This window comes from Magnolia sinica, chromosome 4, assembly GCF_029962835.1.
Source record: "Magnolia sinica isolate HGM2019 chromosome 4, MsV1, whole genome shotgun sequence".
Lineage (NCBI taxonomy): Eukaryota > Viridiplantae > Streptophyta > Magnoliopsida > Magnoliales > Magnoliaceae > Magnolia > Magnolia sinica.
In genome coordinates, this window is record NC_080576.1 from 87557587 (window position 1) to 87577508 (window position 19922).

At 39.3% G+C, this 19922-nt stretch overlaps 1 protein-coding gene across 2 annotated transcripts; it reads left to right on the top strand.

The window, feature by feature from the left end:
• Positions 1-4294: 4294 nt before the first annotated feature.
• Positions 4295-19112, top strand: LOC131243332 (putative pentatricopeptide repeat-containing protein At5g43820). 2 transcript variants are annotated; one of them, XM_058242607.1, is made up of 3 exons: positions 4295-6652; positions 11076-11160; positions 18977-19112. In XM_058242607.1, the coding sequence occupies exon 1, from the start codon at positions 4542-4544 to the stop codon at positions 6357-6359; it is 1818 nt and encodes a 605-aa protein (XP_058098590.1). In that variant the 5' UTR covers positions 4295-4541; the 3' UTR covers positions 6360-6652; positions 11076-11160; positions 18977-19112. The 2 variants fall into 2 exon arrangements, with proteins under 2 accessions (XP_058098590.1, XP_058098591.1); XM_058242608.1 differs by lacking the exon at positions 18977-19112 and adding an exon at positions 14865-14917.
• Positions 19113-19922: the final 810 nt, after the last annotated feature.

Sequence of the window (19922 nt, forward strand, 5' to 3'; positions counted from 1 at the left end):
CAAAGTCTCTCCAAGCACTGTGCTCCTTCTGAGACCCAAGGTGGCCCATAAGAAAAAATCTTCAAAGAGGATGTAACATCCCATGTTTTTGCCAACTTGGAGTTAGGCGTCCTTAGGCTATGAGTCGATCATAACACCTTACTGACCTCTCAGAACTCAATCCCAAAGTCTAAAATCCCTTTTTAACTCATTTCTTTCAAAATCTCACCTTTCACCACCTTGTTCTTCAAATTTTTCTAAGTACTTTCGCATTAGACACTAATCCTAAAGTTTAAATGATGAAGGACAATACTTAAACTAAAACTTAATGTAAATAGCAAATACATAAATAAAATGATATTTTAACTATTAAACTTATAGAATCTCATGAAAAAAATTGGTTATTTGGATAGAGCATGTTCTCCTACCTCAAAATCATATATTGTACGTCACGTAACTCATTCCAGATTGAAAGATACACCCGTTTCAAATATCAGTGGCGAAACCACATCAAACGGACTTGGGGGGCCAAACGACACAAATCGGGGGGACCCAAGATGGGTCCCGCGCATATCCGGCACCCTGGGGGAGATAGCATCGCCTCTGGGGTGAGCCATTGCCCCACTGTCCAGCGGTCGGTGATGGCATTGCCGCAACGGCGAGGCCTCGCCATCCAGCGAGCCGGGCGGCCCGTTTTCTGCCCCATTTTTTATAATTTTCATCCAACTTCAAAAAGTCATATCTCCCTCATTATAACTCCGATTTAAGTGATTCAAAAGCCATATTGAATCTTGATAAGTCTAGTTTTATATAAAAATAAGTAAAAAATATAATAAATTTTTTAATATAGTTAAATATAAGTCATTGTGACAACTATCTGAAAATTATTAGTTTGGACAGTTGCTGCTTTTAGAATTTTTAGAATTTTTTTACAATACAGAATCTAATAAAATTTGATAGAGATGAAGTAGACTTGATGATGAACTACTAGAAAAATAATTAAAATAATATACTATTTAAAAATTCTAAAAAGGAGCATAGAACTGTCTTAGGACCATATTCTGTTGTAATTAGGGCGTAATTTAGTTAAGTACTAAACTAAATAAGTGGTGGAATTAGCTTGAACCACTTTCTATACGAACTGCGAGACCCAAAACCATTAGAATCGCTAACTTAACATTTTCTAAAAACTTAGGATCAATCTCATAACCCAGTTGTTCTTACGAGACATTGAAACTCCGTATCGGATCTGGACAAAGCGTCGAAAGTCCGACTACCGTGAAACTATACGGTTATGACCGCCTTATTGGGCTTGACAACTATCTTGAAAATCAAGTCCTAATAGTATAAAAAAATGCACAACTTGAGCCCGGAGTGAAGTGTGTGAGGAACGCGAATATCTTTAGAAAATGAACTCAAACTTAAGTGAATTGGGCCGTTCACTTACAGGTCAAATTTAAGGTTTCAGATCGTCAGATTCTAACCCAACTATACCCTTGGATCAAGAAAAATTTTCAACACATGTCAGTGTACTTGCGGCCCTGATTGAGTAACGATGACCGTTGAACTGAAATAGGTCCTCCGCGGTCGATCCACTGATCCGATCGGACCGAAATCTTAACCTGACTTAGATCCGATGCCAGGGGACTTTTTTCGTACCTTATGCATGAAATGGGCCTCCATATGAGCTCCGTTAGCCCGAAACAGATGCCCTTTGGCTATAACCTAAGTATACCATGGTCCTGGGGCCATTTACGTTAATTCTGGGCCTATATAAGGGCTTTTACCCACCCCTCTCTCATTCCATACGAAATTCCTAAACCATGGGAGAGAGAAGAGAGAAAAGAGGAGAAAAAGGTGAGGAGAAGTCAGAGAGAGTGAGGGATAAATGCCGGGATTTGTTCTTGCCCCTCCACGGACTGAATCCCTTCTCCCGTGTCGCTAGACCGACGAATCCAAATCCATTTATGGGTAAGAAATCCTAACCTCAATCTGTTTCAGGTATCCAAGTAGATGAATCGATGAAATAGCTAACCTATTTCGTGATTCAGGTAGCCGTTGTGCCATAGACAAAGACGTAGTGTTCAAACTGAGCTCGGTTTGGGTTTACCGGCGAAAGGTGCGGATTATAAACGTTTAGATTATGGTTTTCAAGGCTTTCAATGTTAGCTATTGATTTATGTTTGACTTGATTGCTGCCATATGATCTTAGTCACGATGCTTTGTATATATTATACATATGTGAACTATGTTGAATATATAGATGCATTCTATGTGTTTGTTGAAATGTTCAAATGAATATAAAATGATGATTTGTGTTCGGCATGACTGTAAGCGTAAGATTCATGGTTGTCATCGGTATTATGATCACTATGTGTGATGATTTGCTATAATATATGCCGTAACTAACCTAGTTCATATATTGGGTAAAGGGTAGCCTAAGTGTTTGATAAAATGTTTGAACGAGTGTGAAATCCTGATTTGTGCTTGTCATGATTTCTAATCTAAGATCCATGTTTGTTATATGCTTTATAACCTACATCGTGTAGGAAATTGTTATAGTTCATGTCGTAACTAATTTAGTCTATGTATTTAGTAATGTGTAGTCTAAGTGTTTGATAAAATGCCTAAATGAGTAAATGCTTGCTGAAATGTATTTAATGAGGCCATTGAGATGAGATTCTCAATTACCTTGTCTATAGTTACAATTTTCTTTATGTAATCTATCTTGCTACTATGTGATTTATGGATGAGTGCCTATGTATGATAACATATACTATATGTGTTCGTTAAAATGCGTATATGAGATTTATATTTGAATTGGTTGCTACATGCTGTTTTGACTAGCACATATGAATGTCTATTGTATTTGAAGTGTGATTGGGGCTACGATGTAGTCCAGGCAATCGGTAATGGTTTACGATCGGTGGCCGAACTGTTTTAACCATGACGGATACGTTCGAGGAATCCGAGTCATGCGCTGATTATTGACAGTGGCTAGGCCACGAGGAGTGCATATGCGCTCTATGTCGATTAATTCAACGTACGCTCGTACCAGTCGAGCTTGTCAAGTAACCCGATTGACCTAATATATGTTCACCATGTATGGACGCTACTACTTGAATCTAAGGTACCAACTTACCAGTGAAAAACCCGTTTAACCTTGGTACTAAGATCCGTTAAGACTCATGAGCCGGACATGGTGGTATGGGACACCATGGTCGAGCTGTCGGCCTACGCTGGGGCGACGAGCCTCCCCGTAGTGACCAGTGAGCAACTCAAACTCGTGAGCCGAATACGGTGGTATGAGACACTGTATTCGAGTTGTCGGCCTACGAGTAGGTGACGAGCCTCTCATAGTGACCTCAAGTATACTCTAGGACTATGCTAAGGCGACGAGCCTTTCCATAGTTACCTCGAGTATAAAATAGGCCTACCCCGGCGTAGCCTAGCTGTGGTCCCCAGTCGGGTTAGTGACGAGCCTTCGAAAATAGACTGCCAATTGGTAGGGCGTTGGTGGTGTGACCTCGAATGTGAATTAAGCCTACGTTGAGGTGACGAGCTTCCCGTAGCAATCTATCGTATAAACTTGCAAACTTGCCTATCGTATGTGATTAACTAGGATTGACGACCTTAGATGAATCATTGTTTGGGTAAGTGATATAAAGGGAGGTACCTTAGCTTCCCGAATCTTCTGTATGAATATGCTTAAGAAATTACTTGGCTAACACGTTCCTGTACCGCACTGCATGTGATTTGGCGAGGAAGTGCACGTTTAGGGAGTTTGTCATGCGCGACTGTGAGATAAAGTCACCGAGGGAGTGCAGGTGAGGGCATGCATCATTACACATATATCATTCTTGTATTAACTAGAGTAGTTAGGAAATGTTTGTTGTATTGCCTTATCATTACTCCTTGATTGAATTGATAACATATTAACCTTTGCCTTATAGTATCACTGAGTTGGCCACTCATTCTCACCCTCACCCTGGGACGGTGTTTTAAAACACAACCCAGACTTCGGTTTAGATGCAGGTGATGGCGAGGTCTATACAGTAGAGTTGGACTTCGTAGGCGAGGAGGAAGGATTCTCCTACGTCCAACTATCGGGCGGATCTATGTAGATCCCATACCGATGCCCAAGGACTATTAGGATACTTGTTTAGTTGGACACAAAAGTTTTGGATGAAGCTGATATTTGTATTTTCCCTTCATCTAGAACTGTTTTACTTTACTAACAGGTTGGATGGCAAATGGACATTACGGTGGGCCCTAGGATGTTTTCAATGGTAGGCGTTCAATCACCACCGTTTCATGTGGTGTGGTCCATATGAAATTCGGATATGCTTCAATTTTGGGTTCGTCCCTAAAATGAGCAGGAAAAACAGATGGACGGCGTGGATATACAACACGTACATTAAGGTTGGCCCCACGGTCACGACCTGACCGAACTTGGTCACTCCCGACCTGACTGAATCCGCACGCTTCTCGCCCTCTCCTCCTTCAGACAACGCTCCCACCATCTCGTCAAAAAACGGGGAGAACTCCTCCAGTCTCTGCCAATGGCGGCTCGATTTGTAGGGTTTCTCTCTCTCGTCAATAGAACCAGGTACTTTCCCTTCTCTTCCATCTCCATATCTCCCTTCTCATCTCTCGATCTCCCTTCAAACCATCTGGAACTCGAAAAACCATCCCAGAAACCGCCTAAACCCTCGCATCGAATCGACGAACAGTTTGTCTTGCTGGAACTCTCAGATCTCCTCCGAATCGACGCTGAAACCTCGAACGATCGCCGATTTCTCGAAAATCCCATTAAAAATCACGCTGGAAGCTCAAATCTGCTCCTGAATGATGCTGAAATTCCAAGCCATCTCCAATTCATTGGAGATTCTGTTGAACGATGCGTGGATGCTAAAACCTCAAATTATCGCCAATTTGTTGAAAATCCTGCTAAAACGCCTGTTGTCAGCAGAGAAATGGATGGCTTTTTATCGCCAGCTGAGAAATTGCGAGGAGTTTTCCTTCAGAAGTTGAAAGGAAGGGCGATGATAGAATCTTCTTTATCGGCCACCAGTGTTGATTTAACGGTGGAGATTGTAGCAGAAGTAGTAAATAGAGGGAATTTAGGTGGACAGGCAATGGTTCTGTTCTTTAATTGGGCAGTCAGGCAGCCTAAAGTAGTGAAAGATTTAGAAACTTTCCATACAATCCTTAAAGCACTGGGCAGAAGGAAATTCTTTAATCACATGGAAGAAGTCCTGTATCGTATGAAGAACGAAGGGACGGAAATTAATGATGTGACCATTTCAATTGTAATGGACAGTTTTGTTAGGGCCCGCCGAGTGGCTAAGGCTGTCCAGTTTTTTGAAAGATTAGGAGAGTTTGGAAAGGACTGTGATTGCGAGTCATTGAATGCACTTTTAAAGTGTCTCTGTCAGAGGTCCCATGTTGGAACTGCAAATTCGATTTTCAATGCAATGAAAGGGAAGGTAGCTTTTAATAGAATGACGTATAACATTGTCATTGGTGGGTGGTCAAAGTTAGGTAGGGTGGGAGAAATTGAGAGGAATTTGAAAATGATGATAGCTGATGGATTAAATCCAGACTGCCTGACATTTAGTTATCTTCTTGAGGGTTTAGGGAGAGCTGGTCGAGTTGACGATGCGGTTGCAGTCTTTGAAAAATTAGAAGAGAAAGGGTGCATCCCAGACACCATTACTTACAATGCGATGATCTGTAACTTTATTTCAATTGGAGACTTAGATGAATGTGTGAAATATTACGAGGGCATGTTGCAAAAGAATATTGTACCGGACATGGATACTTACACCAGAATGATTGGTTCTTTTATTAAGGTCCGAAGAGTGGCTGATGCACTTGAAATGTTTGATGAGATGTTGGGTAGAGGGATCCTTCCGAGTACTGGGACAGTTACATCTTTTATCGAGCCTCTGTGTAGCTTCGGCCCACCTTATGCAGCGATGATGATATACAAGAATGCGAAGAAAGTGGGATGTAGAATATCATTGAAGGCTTACAAGCTGTTGCTCATGAGACTGTCAAGATTTGGGAAATGTGGAATGGTGTTGAAGGTCTGGGAGGAGATGCAAGATAGTGGTTTTTCTTCTGATATGGAGGTTTATGAGTATGTCATTAATGGGCTTTGTAATATAGGGCAATTGGAAAATGCTGTGCTTGTCATGGAGGATGCAATGCATAAAGGATTTTGTCCTAGCAAGGTCATCTATAGCAAACTGAATAACAAACTACTGAATGCAAATAAAGTAGAGAGGGCATACAAGCTTTTTCTGAAGGTTAAAAATGTGCGGCGATATGAAAATGCTTGGAAATATTCGCGAGCTAATGGCTGGCATTTCTGACCATATGCATTTGTTGAAGAATGCAGAAGGTTTCAATATGCCAGTACTATTCTTTTCCACAGCAATTCACTAGCTTGCACATTAAATCTGAAAGTCATCTCACAATTTCTGCCCAAATTACTACCTTTTCAGTAGGTCTCTCTCTCTCTCTCTCTCTCTCTCTCTCTAGATGGCATCCGTTGAAATGCAGAGTTAACTAGTTTTGTTGGATTTGTTTGTAGGGGTTCTTGTCTGGATTTAGCACTGGCTTTGAAGAACAAGGACCCCCTTGATTCTTTCTCCTACATGATTCGGTAATTCTTTTGAATTGAAATTCATGTAGGAAATGTTTAACTTTTTCTTTGAGTCTTCCACTTCATCTTTGACTATCTGTTTTCTAGGATCCATGCTTCTAATGTTCATATTTCTATTCCCTCACTTTTTGGATACTCCCTACTAGTGCTTTTCTTTGTTTTATTTTAGCTGGGCTGTATTGTTTTCCCTTGTAGAGATTCTCATCCCCTTTGGTTTGATCATTTCTTTTCTTTTTCACTATTATCTTGTAATTAGTTTTTTTTTTTTTTTTCAACTATTTAAGGTTGTTTTGTTTCCCACCCATTGCATTGTAGGTACCCACAAAACTACTCATGCTTTAGAACATTTATCTTGTGAATTAATTGTGGAATTCCATTTCTTTTTTCGTTCTTCTTATCTTTAGTCCTTATTCCTTTTTTTTTTTCACCCCAGTTGATGATGTTGTGATTATTTTGCCCACACATGGAAGAAGTTGATGACACCGTTAAAAAAAAAACAAAAAAAAGAAACTAGTTGATGACTTCAAATTCAATAGCTTCGGGTCAAAGGGATAAGTGGGTTATTCAATAATAGGCTCAACTCTTATAAACACATTGGGGGTGCTTAGAGAAGCCTAAGGTAGACCTTTGGACATTTTAGCTAAGGATTGTAGGCTAATCAGTTTGGTGAATGATGTGGGCAAATGTAGATTTGGAGTTTTTGAATTACATGTTGGAAATGTTAGGTTTTGGAAAGAAATGGAGATGGTAGATGCAAAAATGTATTCGGTCGGGGACCTTCTCCATCTTGGTCTACGGGTCTTCAAAAGGTTTCTTCAAAGCCTTAAGAGGCCTTTGATGTGGTGATCCTATTTCCCCTTTCTTGTTCTTGGTTGTTGCCTAAGCTCTAAGCTATATGCTGGATAAAGGGCAGGAGATTGGTCTTATCCAGGGCTTCAAAGGGACAAATACATGTGTTTGGATTTCCCACCTCCAATTTCTTGATGAAACCATCCTCTTCTGTGATGTTGACAAGGGAGTGGTGGATGATTTGCAAAAGATTGTGAGGCGCTCTGGAGTTGCATTGGGCCTTAAAATGAATACTTTAAAGAGCGAGATGCTGGGCATTCAGTTGATGAAAGAAGAAATTGTGAGTTTCACCAAAGTGTTTGGATGCTGTATGGGTTCCTTTTTGTCTACGTACTGAGGTCTCCCCTTGTGCATTGGTAAGTTGATAAAGCACCTTTGGGATAAGGTGATAGAAAGGGTCAAGAGGAAGTTATCGAGATGGAAGAGCCATCATCTATCCTTGGAGGGAAGACTTTTAAAGATTTTTTTATTTTTTATTTTTTTATTTTTTTTATGGGTTAGCTTGTTAGTACACACCCATGTTAGTACACACACTCCATGTTAGCCACCCCCAGTAGGGATCGATACCAAGACCTCAAGTGTTGAAACGAGGTATCTCCACTCAGTCTGCCAGTTGAGCTATGATCTAGGTGTCCTTGGGGGGAAGACTTATACTCATTAAAGTTGCCTTATCCAATATATTCATCTACTTCGTCTCTCTCGTCCAATATATTCATCTACTTCGTCTCTCTCGTCCAATGTTCGAAATTTGTCGTGGGTAGACTGGAGAAACTAAGATGGGATTTCTTGTGGTAAGGAGCGGGGAAAAAATAGAAATCCCATCTTCTCAAATGGAAAGAGGTTTGCAAGCCTTTGGCTGAGGGAGGGGCAGGTATAAGGGAATTGGATGCGGTGAATCTAGCTCTCCTTGGGAAATGGGTGTGGAGGTTTGACACGAAAGAAGGGAGGCTTTGGTGAGAGATGACAACCATTGAATACAGGGTGCAAGAGAGGGGATGGTGGATTAGGGATTCATCCCTTTATCGAGCGTCTAGACTTTGGAGGGTTGTCTCCATGGTGGTGCCTAAGTTCAAGGACGGATTGTCCTTTTCGTTGGGTGTGGCAATCACATATGCTTCTAGGACATATGCAGTGGTGATGAATCACATATGGAGAGGTTTCCTAGCTTATCCCATCTATCTCCCACTAGAAATATTATATTAGCTCACTGTTGCTCCGTTTGGGGTGACATGGTGGTTTTGTCTCCTCCTTGCCTGCTCGGCCTCTTGGACATGGTTGCGGAGGAGTTTGTCAAGCTCTAGGATCACTTGTAACACACGATGGTGTGGCACATAGATAGGTTGGGCTATATTCCAGTCTGATCCTTTGATAAGTTACTTCGGAAGCCAACCTTAGAGACGTTGAGGGCTCACACCTTTTATTCTTGGTGTTTGTTTGGTTGGCGGGAAGGAAAAGAGTGCTCACTATCGACAATCTTCAAAGTAGGTCTATGAGCTCTAATGTTTGCATCATGTGTATGGAAGATGCTAAGTCAATAAACCACCCCTTCATCATTTTGCATTTGCTCACAAGGTGTGGGCTTGCTTCCTCGGCCTCGTTAATATTGCTTGGGCGATGCCGTACTCCATCAATAATCTCCTTGTAGCTTGGCATGGCAGAGGATCTGGGAAGGAAAAGCCGTGTGGTAGCGAGTCCTAATGGCAGTACTATGGGCTATATGGGGGGAAAGGAATAATTGCTGCTTTTACAATAGAACCGCTCCGGTTGAAGATGTCATCAAGAGAGTAAAGCTTGATGTTGTGGATTGGACGTCCAGCTTAAAAGCCGTGGAAGCTTTGCTTTGGCCGTGATTTCCCCATCTTAGTTTTTGCTTTGGCGGGTTCTTTTAATAGAAATACCATTTGCCTTTCAAAAATAAGTCATCATTATACTAATATTTATAATCTATAAATGACAATCATATTATCACATGAATGGTGTTCTATAAACATATTTGTGAGCTCCTTGCTTTTCTTTTCAGTCAACTAGTTGAGTGCTTCCTTTTCACTCCTAGTCTGATGATTGTATATTTGTGTCCCTCGGTGCCACCTTGGCTGCCTCTGTTTATTACCTGATATGGGGGCACTACGTGTGTGTGTTTGTCATTCTCACTGGTATATTTGACAATTGCTTCATGACCCTCCTTCACTTGCTTCTGCCTAGGGGTGTGCCTGCATTAGTTAAGCTGGGGTGTAATAATGGGTGAAAACTGAAACCATCACGTGCAAGTGTTGTTAGTGCGAAACTTTGTCATGGGCCATGGCTTGTTAAGAACTTTGGTAAAAGAGGAAGGTTTGGTAGGCAGACAACCATAAAACTTTTGCCAATCTGCCAATTTAAAAGCTGACCTCAAATTGCTGCCAGAAAAGCGAAGATTGTGATAATAATGATTGTATAAGGTATGGAAGTCGATCCTCAATTGTTGGGACAAGGCGATGATGATGTATAAGCTGTAGCTGTTTAACAGCTCATAATATACAAACCAACCTCAGAAATTTTTATGCTTCATACTTCATACCATGCCTAACGGAGAACTTCACATTCTTCACAAGTGGTTCAAAACAGTCCCTTAATATATTCGGCAGACTGATTTGTGCACTGTTTATACAAAGAGAATGCAGAGCGTGGTGGATATGGAAATTTTCTTTCCTGATGTAGCATCTTGGATTTTCCTCAAGGTGTGTTTATAGAGCCCTCACTGTGCTTCTTGGGCTTAGTTTATGAGACTGACCCTATGCGAAACATCCTCGATGGTTATCTAGCACCGAGTATGTGCACTAGTATTGTACTATGCATGCTATTCGTCCTCTGATGACTCAATAAATCCAATGTTGATTGCATAGAATCCTCCAATGAGTTCACTGTGCTCTCTTTTAGGGAATTGTTTGCATAGAAGCTTTGACAAAACAAGTAATTTGGGTTTGTTTCAGTTGTTGATGCAGGTTTATAGTATACAAAGCGATTGACACATGAGTTAAGAAGTTGTCTGCTGCAGTTTAAGGATATTTCATTTCCATACTTATAGCATGCCTGGGGTCCCTCTTTATCATAGAAGATACATTTACGTTAATGATGAGCAAAAAGGACCTTTACAAGCAATCGACATTCACCATGTTTTCATCCGAAAGAATAGTGCAAGGGATGTCCTACTATTATGCCCCATTGTCCTTCTCTTGCTGGCATATGCCTGTTATCTGTTCATGGTAAAGGTAATTAGTGGTCTCTCTTTGCTATGCTCCTCCTCAGTCTTGTTTGTTACGTTTCATGGCTTTTGAATAGAGATTCATTTAATTGGAGAATGACCTCATTTCAGCCATAATATCAAATGGATGTTTAATTTATGCTTGCTTTTGGAAAACTGGTGTATGGACAGCAAGTTTTTAGTGCATACCTCATTTGCATCAAGTAATGTTCCATAGCTCTTAATGCATACCATTCACTCATTTAGAAGTATGATGTCACGACCATTTTTGCTTGCTGACATGGTCAGCACCATTATTTATTATGTCTAACATGGCGACTTTGCAAATAACAGGAGAGACCTGGCATTGGTTTCTTTTGGAGTATTCTTTCAGGTGCCTTTCTTGTGAAATCCTTGCATTGGAAGACCATTAAGAAAGGTGAGATGTTGTCCATCAGTGCTGCTGATGCTTTGACAATATTTAGTTGCTCATGCTTTTGCAATCGACTCTATTACATTTTTAACTTGTTGTTTCTTTAACATACACTTTTCCAATAGAAGAAAATTTACAGATAGTTGGGTAATGGCAAAACTTGCTTCCCCTTATGTCTTTTTTTTTTTTTTTGGTGAAATTTAAACTTAACACAGTCATCAAATTTGCAAATGCTCTCGTTACATGTGAATTTCTATATGGATTCTATTCAAAAGGTTTATTTTTTGGAGACTTTAATATTGATTATTGTTATGGTGTCATCTAAGAGCAGTCACTTTTAGCATTCAAACATATTATGTGGTTGCAGTCCCATTGTACCTGGTTATTAAACCAGCAGGATCTTGATGAGTGCCAATTGATTGCATGAATTTTAGGCCGATTTGGGGCATTGAGTGGTCCCCTAAATCAGCCCCAAATTGGTGACACTATTCATCCGAATTTAATTTCAATATTTAAAAAAAATTTATTTGGGGAAATGATGTGAAATGGTTAAGGATATGCATTAGTGGGACGAGTGCAATAGCTTGCATGAATTTGGGGCCGATTTGGGAGTATTTGGGTGCTTCCCAAATCGGTGACACTATTCATCTGAATGTAATTTTAATTTTTCTTATAATTACTTGGGGGGAGTGATGTCAAATGCCTAGGGATGTGCATTAGTGGCATGAGTGCTATAACCTGCATGAATTGTGGGCCAATTTGTGATCAATCTAAGCTTGTCAAGTTAATAAAATCATCAGACAGGCTAAGATAGAATTCTCTTCAAAGAGTGGATCAATACACCATTATAAACATGTTCAAAACCACAAAAGAATATATATATATATATATATATATATATATATATATATATATATATATATATATATATATATATATATGGGAAAAGGTACTATGCGCTCGACCTCACGATAAGCTCCCGTGAGGTCGAGCTGTGTGGGCCCCACTGTGATGCGTGTTGACCATCAACATCGTGCATTTGATGGGTCCCCTCTAAATTATGGGATATCCCAAAAATCAGCCGTATACGGAACTTAGGTGGGCCATACCATCTAAAATCATGTGAAGACATCGTTAAAACATATAAAAGCACTTGGTGGGGCCCACCTGAGTTTTGAATGCTGCTGAAACTTGGTCTGAACCCTCATCCAAGTGGGACACACATAATGGTTGGGCTGGATTTGCAAACCACATCTCGGTGGGCCCAAAAAATGATTATGAATGTTTTAATGGTGCACGGCCCCTCCCCACTTCTGTATGTGGTGTGGCCCACACAAGTCACAGATTGACTTGATTTTTGAGACCTAGGCCCACGATGGAATGGTGCATCTGACTGATGGGGTAGATGTTCGAAACGCATCACGGTGGGGCCCACACAGCTCGACCTCATGGGACGGACTCGTGTGGTCGAGCGCATAGTACCTTTTCCCTATATATATATATGGAATCCTCTAAATATTTACAAATTTTCTTGTATTTTTTTTTTTTTTGAGATTGTTTAGCCGAGATTTTAAAAAAAAAACAAAAAAAAAAAAATCATTTTAGGGGCATAACGGCCGTTATGCCCCCTGTTGTGGCCATAATGGCCGTTACCTGTAACAATAACAGTGGGTACTGTTATGTCCTTCGTTACCATTACCCCGCACCTTGGTTAGCAGAAAAATGAAAATGAGTGATGTCAATCACCACAAGAACAAATCCCCCAAAAAAATTATGAAAAATTGATTTTTTAAGAGTTTTTTGGGGAATTTATTATGAATTTCCAGGTTTTGGCTTGATATCGGCGATAATATCGCTGGTGTCATTGAATATTACCATTAGTAAGGAAAATATGTGCAGGATCATGAGCAAAATATCGTGGATATTGATATTATTGCCAGATGTTAATGATATTATGAAAAATATCTGTGATATTTGGAAAATTTCCATTTACTCAGGTTCTCAGTCCCGCTTACCCAACGATATTGAAATTATCGGGGATATTATTGATAATTGGAACACTATGCATACTTATGGGTTTCTACTTCTTTTCTTGATAATCTTTATAAAAAAAATGAATTAAACAAATTTATCCCACCTTTGGAGTTTTGGTTTGAATCCTTTCTCACATTGTGATTTCTCAAGCAAATTCATGTTTTGATGCAAAACTACTCGGGTGGAGTTGTTAGAACACAGAGAAATACAATCACCAAAAATATTAGGGCAAAAGAGCTCTTTTTAAAAAATATCTAGATTTTTTTTTTTTTTTTTATATATAAAATTTCATTGAATATCTCAATAGTCACTAGTGTCAATCAATTCTTGCGGACAGTTTATACGAATGAATATACGAATGAACTTGTGCCGATATAGTGATGTATCGATAGTATCGGCTAACATTATTGATACATTAAATACCGCCGAAGAGATCTTCTTGATGGGGATATAAGGTCCATTGGTAGGCTCATGGGTACATTGCACGAGGTCCGTTTTGTTCTCTTAGTTAAGGACATGAAGGCCACCTCTAAAATCTAAATCCTTCGTTCGGGTGATTTTTTAACATGACGGGGCCTTGTCTCCATTTGGATGCCTTCCACATTGGGTCTAACCATTCATATGGATTGACATGGCAACAAAACCCTCACCATTGAAAATCTCAAAGAGAGGAGGATTGCAATCCTAACACATGCATCATGTGTAGGGACACTGGGAACAAGGTATTTCGTATCGATAATGATGGCTGTAACGATCACCACCATTACTGATATGGGGGCGTAACGACCGTTATGACACCCGTAATGGTTGGAAATTTTCTTTTGCCCAAAAAATAATAATAATAAAAATCTAGAAAATCCATAGTAATGTAAATATTCTAAATATGTATTCATTTTTTTTTTTTTTTGGTTTAAACATGTTTATGTTAATGTAACTGTAAACTCTTTGGTGAGAGTGTTGTATTGGGTTGTCTAGTGAATTTGTGAAAATGATTATGTCGCTAATATTTACACATCACAATCAAACACTAGAACTAGAAATCAGAAAAAAAATATAAATACTACTTTTTCAATTTTTTGAAAAAATGGCCTCCAGAGCTTTCATTCGCTCAAATCACTTCAATCTAGGTTTTAATCTTAAAAACTATAGTAAGAATGGTCGAGCATTAAAGCAAAGTATTCGTCTTATGCTGGTTAGGTGGGTTATATACCTCATCCTGAATTTAGAGACATCTCTTTTTCTGATCTTCTTAGGGATTTATAACTAGTAACTTGAGAAGCCATCTAATTTGATGTCTCTTCATGGCTCCTTTTTAAGCGTCTTTGGATGCTGAGGAGTTGTATCTCTTTGTTGTGTTTGTGAGAGATGATTTCTCATAGTTTCTTTGCCTTTTGGAGTTGTATCTTCTTTTTTCTCAGTTCTTAACTTCCAACAACATTTTTTGTTGCCATTGGAAAATAAAAATAAAAATAAAGCTAGGATGTTCTATTCCCTAATGTGCTACAGTAAATAAAATGAAAGACACATTTCATAATCAACGTTAGTATGATAACCAGTTTTACATCCCACATCTTGGTTTTCATATCCCTTGAGACAGAGTTTAAATGACACCTTAATTTTCTAGCATGCATTGTTATCATTATCCATTCACTTTGTTTTCTGCCTGAACCATACAGAGTCTGTCGTGGTTATGCGGGCATTTGGAGTGCAGCTCGAAACACACTATAGGAGGTAATTATGTTATCTGAGTTGAGAAGTTAAATTGTTAGTTGAGATGAGATATTTCTGTTAGGAATATTAACTCCTGCAAAGTATATTGGTGTCAGCCCCGTACAAGAGATGTATGGAACAAATATTTACTCCCAAAGTTAGTGCCAGAGTTATGTTGGCTCCTGAAACTTATGCCTTAAAAACGTCAAATCTTGTCCGAATATTCTAAACAACTCTCCATGAAGATCTGCGTAGCTGATGCAATAAGCTTGATACATTGATGTGGAAGACTATCAGTAACTCCATCCCCTGAGAAATATTTTATAGAGTTTGTTGACATGCCGTTCTTGTAAATATTCACATTACTCGCTTGTCGCTTGGCTCTTGGAAATCCAGCCCTGGGAAATGGACTCCATGAGGGGCTGAATTTGTGTTTGGGTCCTAGGAAAGGGTGGGAAATGAATTCCCATGGGAATCCAATTCCCAAAATGCGCCCCTTGAATGATTTCCCAGCTTTAAGATGGGTTGTTGAATTTGGGGAAATAGATTCTCATCTTACAGTCATATTGTTAAAAAGGATAAAAAGCTTCGCGTCTCCTCTCCTCCCCATCCCCTATATCCAAACACAAAAACTGGATTCCTGAGAATTTCTTTCAAGTATGCCAGCACCTTAGGCAAAATCTTTTTCACTGGGAATGTGTTTCCCGCAACCAGATTCACTAACCCTTCTCAGATTCCAGGGAGCCAAACGACACCTTAGATAGCATCTTTCTTTTTCTTCTTCTTCTTCTTTTTATTTATTTATTTAAAATTTTAAAATTTTAATTTTAAATTTATGAAATAGCTTCTAGATTGGGTAGATGGAATACCCTCCACTCGTTCTAGATTGTCCATATGAAAACTAGAGGTTTTCGGAACTGGGCTTTCCAATCACCATTGTCGGAGCATAAACAATTTTGGCATTGTAGCCAATGCTACGCATATGGGAATTACACGCTTCACCCATGGAGAGTTGTGAATGGCATTTTGAACTGAAGAGTAGTGCGCGTGCTTGTGTCTGTAGTGGCATTTTCTATGCAAGTAGCCAGCTAGCTTTCAGCAAATTTGACCTTTGAGGGCATAAAATCCAATAGATGCGGCAATGCTATTTCTAAATACATGAAGCACAATAGATGCATGCATGCGGACAAGCACACCCGATGATATCTAATAAGGAATAATCCAAATTATACCATGTACTGATGTACACAGCAAATTGTGGCTGTCAACTTTGCTCCAGCACATTTCAATGAGTACTTTGATGTCTCCACGAAACATCACAGAAGTTGTGTTTACAATCATGATGGAGTAGAATCAGATACCCTTGCCAAACTGTTGAAACATATCATCTTGAAAACAAAAGAAGCTTGCTTGACATGTAGACAAGCTTCAGGTTTGGTCCTTGTTAACTTGTGCCTGGATCAATAGGCTGTACCACCATCCTAACCTATTTGACAGATACTTGATGCAATGTCAATGGCTCTCCAAGATCAAGAGTCTGACTTATTTATGTCAACCTGAAAAGGCATTGATTGGCTTTTGCTTTTACCATGGGCTGCAAGTTCCTGAAGTTGGATTCTTAGCCGACATCTTGGAAGCATTGCTTTCTAGAACCCGCTTGCTATATTGGGTCCCTTTACCCATCTCATGCAGTGACAGCCAAGATGTGGTTGACTTTACCAAATAGAACTTATCATGTCAACAAATGATAGGTCTTTTTGGTAGCATGCCTAGTTGATTGGATCATTGGACTCAACAGAAGGATGAAATGGATCATTTCGTTCCTTTCTATGGCTTTTTGGCTTGTTCCTAGTCCAATGCGTCATTTTTTTCTGGTCACTTGCTGGGCTTTTAAAATTGCTGTTATTGGTTCCTGTCCAGGTTTGATTCTATGGAACCATAAACACCACAAAAGGCTTTAAGGACATGTTTTGTTACGTGGAATCCAAGGCAAATGAAAGGAAAAAAACAATAATTATCCAATGATGGTTTCCATAAGAACTATTGATACATGGATTCCAATTTTGAGTTCTTTTTGGGTAGCTAGAGGAAATCTCATATCTCTCACAATAATCACTTTTTTTTTTTTTTTCTTGTGCAAAGAATGCAAATTATGGAAAAGTGTAATGATTGCTAGGTGGAGTCTAACCTTATCTGTTATTCAAAAAACACAAATAGTCACATCAAAGGAAAAACGTTTTCCACTATTTGCCATGGAATCCATGGCCTTAGATTCTTTAAGATATTGTTTCTTTCAATTCAAGAGAAGTCATGACATTTGTTTGTAAAGGGTGCATCCTCTCTCCTCAATTTGATTTCAGCTTCCTTGGTTAGACAAAAAGAAAAGGTTTATTGTTGTGATCAGTGTTTTAAATATCCATGATATTGGCCAACCGATATATCCCAGGATATATCTTGTATCCCACCTGTGGGATCTGAAACGCACAAGCAATATTTTAAATATCGATGATTTTGGTGGATATATCCCACGATATATCTTGTATCCCACCTCTGCAATACGAAACGCACAGGTAGTGCCAATATATCCCGCATGTTCGATCCGGTGAGCATTTTCAATTTCCGATCCTTTTTTTTTTTTTTGTTGAAATTATGTTAAATCAGTGTCAAATGGTTGTAAATCTATTGATTCTTTATATTTCACATGAAAAATCATGGAGTTGGAGCTTTGATTTTGATATCCATTGGTTCTTCATGTTCTTCATGTTTTTTTTTTTCGAAAATTTCCTTCAACCAGCTATCAATTGAGACTAATTTCGAAGTATTTAGGAGTATTAGATGAAATGATCATCACATACACTCTAGTTTTGAAAAATTAGAAAAGAAATGAAATTTCTCCAATTTCTCCCAAATTGTTTGCAATGTTGCACTCCAAACATGAAATCAAGCATATATGAGGGCTGATCTACTAATTTGTTAAGTCCCTTGTCAATTTTTGGAAAATAAAATTTTTAATTAAAAGTTAATAAAAAGTTTTTTTTTTTTGAAATTTCCCTTCAACCAGCTATCAATTGAGACTAATTTCGAAGTATTTAGGAGTGTTTGATGGAATGATCATCACATATACTCTAAATGTTATGCATTCAATTTGAATATAGTTGCATTAGTTCAGTTAGACAACGCATAGCTTAGGACCCTATACAAAGGAAACCTACTATGTGTTTTTTGAGATGTTATGATTTAAAAGTGTGTATTAAGGTCTTTTTTAACAATCCTTGAAGTTCATTGAAAAATTTAACCATTTTCTCAATGTTTCCCAAAAAGTGTGATAAATTACCCGGTACAAATGAGATATATCCCGTGCGATAACCGATATGTATCTGTATCCCAAGGATGCGATACTTAATGCGATACCGATATTTCGAACACTGGTTGTGATGCATTTTATTCTTTCAGGCTCTGTTATGGTCTTCTGTTTAGATTTTCCTCTCATAACACAATATTATTGAGTGCTATTTCTATTGGTGGTTGGTTTGATATCCAAACTTCTCCCATATCAATGCTCAAATTCAGCGCAATCTGCATCTATCTGCTCTGAAGCTCTGATTCAGGCTCCATGATTGGCTGTGTTGTGCCACCAGAACATGGTCTCCCTGTTATAGTTACCATTTAACCTTGAAAAACTAAAATAACTTTAGAGCTTTGCTAAATCCACATGCGTGTAGAAGTCAGCCAATGCACATGCCACCAAATATGCCAGAGTGGAAGTGGAGCACCACTTTCTTCCCAACATGTATTGCTCAGGCGCCAGATATTTTCCTATTTATCAAATGCCACGTGGATGGCTGACCCGTATGGACTCCTGCATACGGGGCCTTGATGGCTTTGCTCTGTGATTTTGATAAACTAGGATCTGTTCTATTAATCACTTAATTGTTCCTGGCACTGCCACATTTTAGTTCCATCATTGAGTACTAAATGTGAACTGGATGGTGCCATTTTCGCAGTTAAATTTATTTGTGTTCACCCTTTTCTCCCAAGTGTCTGCAATATGATTTCCCCCCCTTCTTTTCTTGTCTAGTGGAAGAATTGTCCGCCACTTTGTGCCCATTGGAAAAATTCTGAAGCCTGTGCTGAATGAATGTGTGACCCCTGTTACTTGTTACTGGAGCCTAGCTTTGATCGTACGTGGGGAAGCAGAACTGCTGTTAGTTTTCAAGGTATGACTAAGATGTTCTCTGGCCCACGTTTGCAGTTTGCAATTAGAATCAGTATGATGGCTGTTGCCAATGATGATAGGATTGGTCCAATCCTATCATCAGTGGCTTCAGTCACTTGCCGCCATGTATGAACGATGGAACAAAACTTACTTCCATCTGACATGTCAGCCATCTGATCTGATTCTTCCATGTTGGCTATGCTCTATTTCTACCTGCCCATTTTCCGGCCAAAAATTGGATGGGTAGGATTGTTGGATGGATGAGCTTTTCACACCAGTGCCCATCCACGGCCAGGGCCCAACAGGTGAACGGTCTGGAGCACTTGAAGTTGGGCCCACATTGTACAGAGTGGTGGCCTGATTGAAAACTCAGTAAGCTTGGCCTGGGTAGCATATATTTTCCCTGGATATCCAAGCTCTAGAGTGTTCCATGTCAACACGACAATCAAGCCGCCGTAGCAACAATTGGATGGGTGAATTTTCCCCCATTCAAAAGATGGAAAGATAGGGAAATGATATTGAGTCGTATGTGTTTTTGGCTTTCTGGGATCTTGAACTCACTTGTGCAGGAATTACATCTCGAACTCGCTTGTGCAGGAACTACGTCCGCCGTTGAAGATGTTGGTTCCTGTTTGGAAGGCGTTGTGTGCTGCCACTGATAGTATAGAGAGAACAGATAAAGAGGCTGATCGATAGCGCTGGATCCGTTTCGGTATAAACTGTTATTTATTTATTTTATAACTTTGAGCAGAGAATTAGTAGTCACGGAAGACTTTCCCTGATATCGGAAGGTTGTGGGTTTGAATGC